At 45.7% G+C, this 10978-nt stretch overlaps 1 protein-coding gene across 3 annotated transcripts; it reads left to right on the top strand.

The window, feature by feature from the left end:
• The first annotated feature begins 1334 nt into the window (after window positions 1-1334).
• Window positions 1335-9161, top strand: LOC141984925 (C->U-editing enzyme APOBEC-1-like). Of its 3 annotated transcripts, XM_074948488.1 has the most exons (6): window positions 1335-1563; window positions 3432-3459; window positions 3619-3635; window positions 3755-4155; window positions 5187-5308; window positions 8310-9161. In XM_074948488.1, the coding sequence occupies exons 2-6, from the start codon at window positions 3439-3441 to the stop codon at window positions 8418-8420; spliced, it is 672 nt and encodes a 223-aa protein (XP_074804589.1). In that variant the 5' UTR covers window positions 1335-1563; window positions 3432-3438; the 3' UTR covers window positions 8421-9161. The 3 variants fall into 3 exon arrangements, with proteins under 3 accessions (XP_074804589.1, XP_074804580.1, XP_074804569.1); XM_074948479.1 differs by lacking the exon at window positions 3619-3635; XM_074948468.1 differs by having other exon boundaries at window positions 3432-3635.
• Window positions 9162-10978: the final 1817 nt, after the last annotated feature.

Genomic DNA, 10978 nt, shown 5'->3' with positions numbered 1-10978 from the left:
AAGCCTCCCAGGAATCCCAGGCCCAGCCTCATTAGGGTTATGAGGACTCTGCCACACAGGAGAGTGGAAGGAGCGTCCTTGAAGTCAGGCAGGCCTCTGGGTAAAGGGAGTTGGAGCAAGGACTCAGATGCTTTTGCTAGCCCCTTTCACCGGGGTAGTGTATAAGCCAGGAAAGTTTTTCACAGCCGGAGCATTCCCCCGCTTACACATGTACATCAGTCTCTCTCTTTCTGTGAGGCCTCTGAACTTAATTGGAAGTGTTCCATTTGCGAAGATCTTGAGCGCTGCAATCCAGCCTAGGAAACTACACCTCCCATGATGCCTTGGGGAGAGAGAGAAAGAGAGAGAGAAAGAGAGAGAGAGAGAGCATTTGCCTTCCACTTTCAGGAAATGCAAAGAGAGCATGGGATGGGCTCCATTTTGGAGAGAAGTTGAGGTTGCTTGATGGAGCTCTGTCCACACCAGAAGCTGCCATTAGAAAGCCAGAAGCTGCTGCTGAAAGCCTGTTGGGGCTTCGATGAATTGTGCCGCTTGGAAAGATGCCAGATTGCAATAACTCTGCCTCTTGTTGCCTTGGCTGGTCAGATTTAGGGGAGCAACAGAGTGCTGTCCTCAGCTTCAGGACCTTCAAGTTACCCACGCCAACATTTACAACTCTGAAATCCAGAGGTCCGGGGTGGGGTAAAGGGTGGCAGTGTAAACGCAAGTTAGATATGTTTCATTTACTGCTGTAAACTGTATTTGTTAATTGATTTATCGAACTCCCCCCTGCTGATTTACATTAGTTGGGACATTTAATTGAAGTCTGTTACAGCATGTTTCCTTAAATCATTAAGTAAAGCTGTGTTAACTCTAATCTAAGTGTAGATTGCGTGTATACTGTTTATAATTGGTATTTTTGAGTTAGACCCAATGCACAGATTAGCTCAGGTTTACTCGTGGAGGCTCCCAAGGCACGTCGTGTATACAGGACCCAGCCAGGTGGAGGCACGGCCAACTTTAGTTTCCTTTTCAAGTAAAAGGACTGCAGCGGAGGGGTAGATAGAGGATTCCCTCCTGTCCAACATCACCATTGGGATACTTCTTTACTGTCAACGGCATCCGGTGCCCGGTCATACAGGCAAGTGTTGTCAGCTCCTGAATAACCCAGGGAGGAAAGTGGGGGGAAGAGGGGAAAGGAGGTTCACACAAGTAATGCAGTTTACATCTGCTCTACTTTTGCTTCTGCTTCTGCCAATGGGAGTGCAGGTAGGGTGGGGTCGCCTGGGCCCAGTGGCCAATGGCAGGACAGGGAGTAGATTTGAAGTGCTGCAGGGAGGGGTGGAGGCATAGACACGGAGCCCAGGCAGTGCTCGGTGAAGGCAGTACAGAGCAGGGGAGGAATAGCGCTGGGGCAGGATGCTCTCTAAAATTAACGAGAAAGTGTGGGTCAGCATGCTGGGTTCTCTAATCCAATGTTTCTGTTCTCAGGAATAGAAACTGAAAGGGAGAAACACACCCCAGTAAAACAGGACACAGCCTGGGAAGCTGTACTGAAAGCCATGGCCACTGGCTGGAACAGAGGTAAAGATGCTGTGTGTGTGTGTGTGTGTGTGTAAATATATATATATATATATATATATATATGTGTGTGTGTGCTTGTGTGTCTATATCCATAAAGTATAAGTGACAGGTTTCAGAGTAACAGCCGTGTTAGTCTGTATTCACAAAAAGAAAAGGAGGACTTGTGGCACCTTAGAGACTAACCAATTTATTTGAGCATAAGCTTTCGTGAGCTACAGCTCACTTCATCCGATGAAGTACTCCTTTTCTTTTTAAAGTATAAGTGTGCATTTATATGTGTTAAAGCCTATATGACTTTCTGGGCATATATATGTATGTGCATCTGTACGGCTGTTGTGAATCTATGTATATTATATATAGTAGATACCTCCAGTCTGTTTCTCTGTGTGAGTTTATTTATAACCAAACTATATTTTTAGTTACTAACTTTTTAATAAAGATAAAGTAACTGACAATAAAATGATTTTCTTGCTTAAATACCAAAGAAGTGCTTCTTACAAAAACAAAAGGTGAGAGAATACAGCAGAGCTGATGCAGTCTAGGTTGCAGATTACAAGAGGTACATGTACAAAGTTATAGAAATTTTTTTTTTTGAAAAAAAATAGTATATCCCATTGGACCCATCTTCCCTCAAAGAGCTCAGATTTTTGTGTGTGTCTCTATCTTTCTTTCTGGGCTTATCTATATTAGAAAACTTTCACCAGTGTAACTAAATAATGACAGGTTTCAGAGTAGCAGCCGTGTTAGTCTGTATCCGCAAAAAAACCAGGAGTACTTGTGGCACGTTAGAGACCTACACATTTATTTGAGCATAAGCTTTTGTAGCCCACGAAAGCTTATGCTTAAATAAATTTGTTATTCTAAGGTGCTACGAGTACTCCTGTTTTTTTTCTAACTAAATAGTTACACTGGTGCAATTTCTTTATAGGTATGTGCATGTGTTCTTTCTGGGCCTGATCCAAAATCCATTGAAGTCAAGGGGAGTCTTTTAACCGATTTCAATGGGCTTTGGATCAGGCCCTAGCTGAGTATGTGTCTGTGCATGTCTGGACATGTTTTGACGATGGCCGCATGCCCGAGCGTGGGCTCTCAGATTGAGTTGAAAATGGCAGACAAGAAAGTGCCGATGATGCAATTTTAAAGATACAGACTCTTTGTTACCACTAACTCCTGGTGCTGAGGAGGAAATGAGAAGTTTAGAAGTGTCCTGTGCAGTTTGCTCTCTGTGTTCCCATAGCATGTCAATCCTGTTTTGTCTCCTGAGACTCTCAATACAAATAACAAGGGATGGTTATTCTGTTCCAAAACAGAACCAACCTGAGCATATTGCCTGAGAAATCTCCATTTTAAAAACACTATTATTAATTTTAGTTTCAAACATATTACTGGCAGCATCCACATTTTAAAATAAAATAAAAGTTTAAAAAAAGAAGAAAGGAAAGAACAGTTATTTGGGCATCGGTGGGATCTTACAGTTATAAGTCACAATTTGAGGGCCTGAGTCCCATTGATTTCAATGAACTTTGGACCATGTCCTAGATATTATTAATGTTATTTTATTATTTATTAATAATAATGATTTTTCATTGTTCCATAGCAAGTAATGGGCATTCTCCTTCCCTCCCTCATGGTTAAATTAGTGGACATATTGGGGGCCAGAATGACCCCTTATCCACCTCCACTATCCTCAGGATACTTCACATTAGCAGGGAGTTGCTTTTCTCAGGAGTACTGAATAGGAATTGTCCATTGAGAAGGAACAATTGTAGGCCACATGGTCCCAGGGAGGATGCATTGGGAGGCCTCCCTTTTTCTCTTCCCCTATGTTTCTCTCTGTGCACCAGGTGACTCTATTCTCTTTCCCACAGATCCTGTATGCAGAGGCATCACACAGGGGTGAGAATGAAAGCACCATACCCACATCCTGCACAAGATTTACAGAGAAAGTGGGAGCTGGGAAGATTCAGATCTCACTCCCGTCTCATCAGTGTGACACCAGATTTAACTCTCCTTCTTCCCTACCTCTCTCTCTTTTCTTCCATCACTATCTCTAAGTCTCCCTCTATCCTTCTGTGAGTTCCCTTTCCATTTATCTGTGCCTCCTTCCCATCCCTCTCATTTTTAACTTGCTGTGACTGGCAAGCTCTTAGTGATACAGCTGCAGACAGTGACTCCTTGGGATGTCTTTCAGGTGGAAGATACGGCAGAAGGCATTTGTGAAGAATTATGACCCAAGTGTCCTTTCAAGTGTGACTTACCTTCTCTATGAAATCAAGTGGAACTATTGCAGAAGGCACTGGCAAAGATGGATCCGTTGTGCCGGCGGTGAGCATGCTGAAAAGTACTTCCTGAAAGATGTCTGTAAAAAGCTAAGATATGATCGTTTTGTCCACTGCTCCATCACCTGTTACATGTCCTGGAGTCCCTGTGGGGACTGCTGCAAGGAGATCATAGGTTTTCTGGAGAAAATGCCTAATTTGAGTCTAGTCATTTATGTAGCACGGCTCTACTGGCACAAAGAGGAAAACAATCGTCAGGGTCTGTGGAGCCTGATGAACATCGGCGTGTCCATCCAAGTCATGGATCTCTCAGGTAATGACTAAACCTCCCAGGTAATGACTCATGGGGTTACAGGATCTGGATGGTTCAGAGGGGATTAGGGATGGGACTGGAGGCATTTTGCCTCTAGATCACTGGTTCCAATTCATCCCTGGTCAGTGACCAGCTGAAGTTGTATATGAGTTATGGAACCCCTCACTTCTGGGTCAACAATTCCAGTCTGTCCCCAAGTCTTGGGGGGATTGTGCAATGGGATGCAGAGCTTTGCCTCTTTAGGTCTGTAACTGAAAGACACTATCCGACAGCCATTTTGTGGCTTATGTGAAATGAGCTGGTGGTTGCAGGCAAATTCCTAGCAGGGCAGGTGACGATCACTAAAATCTCCATCCCTGCTGGCACTTATTGATCCCCTTGTCTCAGCACAGAGGTTGAGGCATGAATGAGCCGTAAAGAGTGAAAACCCCTTTTACTGCTAGAGGTGGGAACTCAGAACTGAGGCAGTGCAAATTGGTGAGCCCATGTGCATGGGTGAAGCTGGTTTGGCTGCCACTCTGATGTTCCATTCAGAGTATAAACAAAGAACACCAGCCTCCTTCATGGTGTAGTCAGTCTGGCACATTTCCACATTGTCAGTTTCCCCTTAGAACATACCATTATATTTAAATGCAGGGGTATGTCTTTGAAGCCGCCTTTAATCCAGCCCCAGTGTAAAAGCGACTCACGCACTGATGCTGTGCTGTTGCTACTAATTATGAAGAATTAGATGATATTTTACTCTTACTTTACATAAATGACCTGTCGCAGGTGAATAAGTTGGGGAAATATTGCAAGGCAGGTTTAATGAGGCCTCCCCTGGACAGAAAGATGGAAAAGGCCAGGAGAACATGAGTTCCAAATGCTAGTGTATCCTTGGCTTTCATCAGCTGGTTCTTCCTAAGGGTGATGTGTCTCCATGGCAGAAGCCCAATACATGGCCTTGCTCCCTTGAGCCTGACTGATCTCTGAGTGGGCTGAGTCCACTGATGTCTCCTTCAGCTCATAAGTGAATAGGTCCATTTCCCCAGATTACGATGACTGTTGGAGAACATTTGTCAATGATGAGGACAAGTATGAAGATGATTATTGGCCCAGGCACTTCGCTCCATGGATAATGCTATATTCTCTCGAACTCCAGTCCATCCTTCAGGTCAGTGGAACTTTAGGGAGGGGGAAAGTGCATCCAGAAATGATCCACAGTCGCATGCAGAACCCATTTTCTGACCTGGATGTTTCCTTGACCTCCTTTGAAATCTCCTTGGTTCTGTGAGAGTTTTTCCTGCAGCTGAGCTATAACATACAGTGATTCCCAAATGAGCTCATGGGGATGCTAAAGGGACAGGAAAAGGTTCTTCACATCTTTTGTGGCATTTAAAAAACACCTCTGTGGTTTGCTTTATTGCAAAGCAGTATAAATGTAAAAAGTGTCCAGTCCTTTTAAGAGACAAACACCAGCAGGGTTTTCCTCAGCCAAAGTATAAAGCAAAGGTCTAGAGCAGGGATCGGCAACCTTTCAGAAGTGGTGTACCGAGTCTTCATTTATTCACTTCAATTTAAGGTTTCACGTGCCAGTAATACATTTTAACGTTTTTTAGAAGGTCTCTCTCTATGTCTTTATATTATATAACTAAACTATTGTCGTATGTAAAGTAAACAAGGTTTTCAAAATGTTTAAGAAGCTTCATTTAAAATTAAATTAAAATCCTGATCTTACGCCACTGGCCCGCTCAGCCCGCTGCCAGCCTGGGGTTCCGTTCACCTAGGCCGGCAGCAGGCTGAGCAGGGCCTGCGGCCGGGATCCTGGCTGGCAAGGGGCCGGCAGTGGGCTGAGTGGAGCCAGCAGCCGGGACCCCAGACCGGCAGTGGGCTGAGCGTCTCAGCCCTCTGCCACTCAGCCCGCTGCCAGTCTGGGGTTCCAGCCACCGGCTCCTGCCAGCCAGGGCCCCGCTCAGCCCACTGCCGGTCTGGGATCCTGGCCCTGCCCACATAGAGTGGGTACCTACCTTCTTCCTGGTTCTAGCCCATTCTCTTCCTCTCTCTCTCTCTGCACTGAGCTGAGGGTGGGAGTGCACTGACCACAGGGCTGGGGGTGAAGGAACAGGCTGGGGGTTGGGGTGTAGGGTCTGGCCAGGAGCTAGAATGAGGGAGGGGGCTCAGGGTTGGGGCAGGAGGTTTGGGTGTGGAGTGCTTACCTGGGCAGCTCCCATTTGGTGTGAGGGGTGCAGGTGGGAATGTGGGGTGGGGGGGTGCAGGAGCTCCCGTTTGGTGCTCAGGGTGGGAGTGGAAATGTGGGGGGTGCAAGAGTCAAGACATGGGGTGTGAGGGGGCTGGGTATGTGAGGGGGGTGCAGGAGTCAGGGCATTGGGCGTGGGGGGGCTGGGTATGTGTGGGGGTACTGGAGTCAGGGCTGGGGTCATGGGGGGTGCAGGGGTCAGGGCAGGAGGCTGGGGGGTGCAGGGGTCAGGGCAGAGGGCTGGGTGTGTGTGAGGGGGGTGCAGGGATCAGGGCAGAGAGCTAAGGTGTGGGGGGGTGCAGGGATCAGGGCAGAGGGCTGGGTGTGTGTGAGGGGGGTGCAGGGCAGGGGCTGGGGTGTGTGTGTGGGGTGTAAGGGTCAGGACAGAGGGCTGGGGGTGCGGGCTGGGGTCATCGTGGTGCTCCCAGCCCCCTGCCCAGAGTGGTTCAGGGCAGGGGGCTGGAGGGGATATGCCCTGATTCCACCCCCCTTCCCCAAGGCCCCGTCCCCACCTCTTCTCCGCCTCCTCCCCAGAGCAGCGAGCGCGCTGCAGCGCTGCTTCTCCCCCTTCCTCGCAAGGGCCATCAGCTGATCCGCGGCAGGGAGGGAGAGGAGGAGGGGCAGGAACGGAGCACGCTGGGGGAAGAGGTGGGGGAGGGGGGAGCTTGCCTGCTCTGCAGCAGCAGCCAGCGGGGCGGGGGGGGAGGGGGGGGCGGAGAAGAGCAGGCCGGGGCGGGCAGGATTTTTAATGGCACGCTGCTGCCTGCCGGGGTCCCGGCCTGGGTTCGGCAGCGGGCTGAGCGGGGCCGGTGGCTGGGACTCGGCAGGCAGCAGCGTGCCATTAAAAATCAGCTTGTGTGCCGTCTTTGGCATGCGTGCCATAGATTGCTGACCCCCGGTCTAGAGCATGGCTAGGCAAGTTCCAGAGAGGGAAACCCTCCAGTTCTTCTCTCAGATCCCGTCCTCAATCTAGAGACCTTTCTTCCTGACCCTCCCTTGCATACTCAACTTCCAACTCTACACTGCACATCCTTCTCTCAGGGCCCATCTACACTAGCAAAACTGTTGTCAGGCCTCCCATCCCCCAACCAGAGCTGGTTAACCCCTTTCCTTGCCAATGTCTGGATAGGGTTTATATATTCCCTCCCAGTAACGGGGCCATAGAATGTTTCATTGAACTCCCCTAAAATCTCCTCCATTTCCAAATCACCAGTGTCAGCGGTTGATCTGTAATCCACAATCAGTGCATGATGAGTAGAGCTGGTCAAAGAATGGAATTTCTGTTCTGTGGGAAATAACAAGATTTCCTTTCATTCTACTTTGGAACAAACCTGAGACCTTTTGAATTTTTTTTATAACCACTCCCAGGAGGTGAAAGCAAGCAAGCACACCCTCTGCAAAAAGACAACGGCCTGGTGACTAGAGCACACATGTGGAAGACCTAGGTTCAAGTCCCTACTCAGCATTAGACAGAGTAGGGACTTGGACCTCAGTCTGCTATATCCCAGGTGAATGCCCAAACCACCAGGCTATTGGCTATTCTGGGAAGGGCATCCTCCCTCTGTCTTTCCCTCTTTAAATGACATTCTGGCCTTGAGAAAACCTTCCTGGAAAAAGGTTCATCATAACAGATATATTTCTCCAACACATTTTGGTTTCGATGAATCTGCATGTTCTGATGAAAAATTGTTTAGTTGGAAAACTCCCAACCAGTACTAATGACTCCTTGTGACCATTAAGCGTGCCATGGAACTCCTTTCAACTCACCCTGGTTCTGAATGAGATTTGAAGCATGGTGATTGCATTTACAGTGAGTTCCTGCCATGTCCATTAAATCCCAGAGTGAGTCTAGAGTGCAAATGTTAAACTGCCAACCTCCCGAAAAGAAATTAACTTCAGTTCCCATTTTTCTCACCAGGACATTCCCTCTTGCTTAACGATTTCATCAGGTAGGAACCAGCCTCCAGTTTTCAGCCTACATGTAAATAAGAAACAGAAAAGAGCACTCGCATCAGCCAATCCCTATTAGGCGCCAGTATCCTGGCCTGGGCAGCCAACCAGTCTCTGGAAGCCGTGAGTGTCTTGAACCAGCCATCAGCTGCTAAGCAACAGAAACCAGTTGACAGGAAACATCACCCACATTAAAACTCCAGAACGGGGGGAGGGGAAGAGGATGCAGCCAGGATGGGTGCAACAGAGTGACTGCTTTGCGATCACAGCATGTTTTCTCAGTTGGTGGGTTGCTCTTGCATGAGCTGAAAGCCCAATAGAATGTTTAATCATTTCAATTTGATTTAGTTACTCGTAGCCATTTCCTTGCCATTGCTTCAGCTTGTAGCCTTTTGAAAAGTGAATCCTTGTTTAAATGTTTAATGCTGTACAGGTTTCAGAGCGATAGCCGTGTTAGTCTGTATCTGCAAAAAGAACGAGGAGTAAATTTGTTAGTCTCTAAAGTGCCACCAGTACTCCTCGTTCCTAATTCTGCACAGTGACTGGGTCGTGTTAGCACCTTTGTACATGTTTATTCCATCACAGCTAACACAAGAGTATCTTGCTTATTCTGCAGCCGATGCTGTTTCACCAAGGGAACATAAAACTATAAGATTTGCTTTGTGTAAGCAGTTTATAAGGAACTAACTCGTTATGCAATAACATATATAGAGAGCTTAGAGAGGATTTATTTTCTGCGGTTATTTCTTTGAATTATGTTTCTCTTGTAGATTTCTAGATATTACTTTGTGTCATTTGTCAACATAACATTTGAATAAAATATCTATAAGGAAGCACTGCCTTTGTTTGTTTGTTTTTACATTTTCAAAATGTAAATCATATGGTACTCCTTAATAATCTCTGGTCAGTGCTAACATAAGAATGGTCCAATGTATGGCATCAGAGATTGTTCTAAGAGTTGATTAAGTGGTGGGGGCAGTTCTTTAAATGAATTGACATTCCAGAAATTGGCTTTACCAGTGTTTAAATTTTCCTCTAGGCTTTCCCGTGGTCCTCACACTCCAAATATTGTGTTCCTTTGTGAGATCATGGAAGGCTGATCACATCATACAAATAAGAACTTCATATATATGCAGACATTAACATATATTTACATAAAGAAGATATGGCAGTGTACAAGGACAGCAAATTGTTGCAGAGAATCTCCGCAGCTATTATAATCATAGCATCTCCCAGCAGACTGATGCTGGGGTTAGGGAGCTCCCAGTTATTCCATTCTTGGCCTCTCCCAGCGGAAGGTGATGTGGAGAAAAGAGCAGGAGACTCAGAGCAACTCTATTTCCTGCTCTTGCAGCTACAGGTGCTGTAGGGCCCAGTGTTTTGAAGTGGATTTGCCATGGAAGCTATGGCTGAAAAAACAAGCTACAAGTTTCAAGTGAAATTTTCCCCCTCTATATGTCTGTCTGTGTCTCTCTCCCCTCTTTGTCTCCTTTATCCCTCCTCCCTCTCTTTTCAATCCCTACAATATCTCTGTCTCTCACTCAGTTACACACACCCGTGAGAATTTTGGGAGATTCCCACATCCCTAACGAGAGATCATCAAGACTCTACAGTGTCCTCTGTGTGCCTAAGTTACCTCCGCAGGAGTCCCTATATAGAACTCTGATATATTTCTCATTTCACCTCCCTTACATTCCAGATGACACACTGGGCAGATATGAGGCAGTTTCCTTTGATCCCTGACGTTTTAGTGACCAGGAATAGAAACAGAAAGAATAACATTTAATAAAATCATCCCACAGTTCCAAAGCCTGGCAAGATAGTGAGAGGAACTCATGACAACGGTGTCTCTGTGTGTGTGTGTGTGAGAGAGAGAGAGAGAGAGAGAGAATCACTCCCTTGGGAGTCAGCTAAATTGAAAAGCATTTGTAGTGGCTTTTACTGACCAAGTGATGTTTAATTTTTAAGAGTTAATTTTCTAGTGCTAAATTTATCAGTGAACATGAATTAATTCAGTGTGCCCATAACTGAGAATTTCCATATTGTTTCACATTTCATTATAATGCTATTTTATAGCTGTTTCTGTAAGTGGGGAATAACATGTATTAAATAGTAATGATATCTGAATTTTTTTCTGGTCATAACTAGGGCTGTCGATTAATCGCAGTTCACTCAAACGATTAACTCAAAAAATTAATTACAATTAAAAAAATCAATCACGATTAATCGCAGTTTTAATTGCACTGTTAACCATAGAATACCTATTGAAACGTACTAAATATTTTGGCTGTTTTTCTACATTTTCATATACATTGTATTCTGTGTTGTAATTGAAATCAAAGTATATATTATTTTTGATTACAAATATTTGCACTGTAAAAATGATAAACAGAAGAAATAGTATTTTTCAATTCACCTCATAAAAGTACTGTAGTGCAATCTCTTTGTCATGAAAGTGCAGAACAGGCATTTGCACGGCACTTTTGTAGCTGGCATTGCAAGGTATTTACGTGCCAGATATGCTAAACAATTGTATGGCCCTTCATGCTTTGGCCACCATTCCAGAGGACATGCCTCCATGCTGATGACACTCATTAAAAAAATAATGCCTTAATTAAATTTGTGACTGAACTCCTT

Source organism: Natator depressus, chromosome 1 (genome assembly GCF_965152275.1).
Source record: "Natator depressus isolate rNatDep1 chromosome 1, rNatDep2.hap1, whole genome shotgun sequence".
NCBI classification, from domain to species: domain Eukaryota; kingdom Metazoa; phylum Chordata; order Testudines; family Cheloniidae; genus Natator; species Natator depressus.
This window is presented reverse-complemented; position numbering and strand designations above follow the sequence as displayed.

Excerpts from the sequence above, each read along its gene's own strand:
- LOC141984925 (XM_074948468.1), top strand. The coding sequence starts at position 3,439 with ATGCAGAGGCATCACACAGGGGTGAGAATGAAAGCACCATACCCACAT. Across the intron at positions 3,636-3,754 it reads AAGTCTCCCTCTATCCTTCT|GTGGAAGATACGGCAGAAGG; the intron begins GTGAGTTCCCTT and ends GATGTCTTTCAG. Across the intron at positions 4,156-5,186 it reads CCAAGTCATGGATCTCTCAG|ATTACGATGACTGTTGGAGA; the intron begins GTAATGACTAAA and ends CCATTTCCCCAG.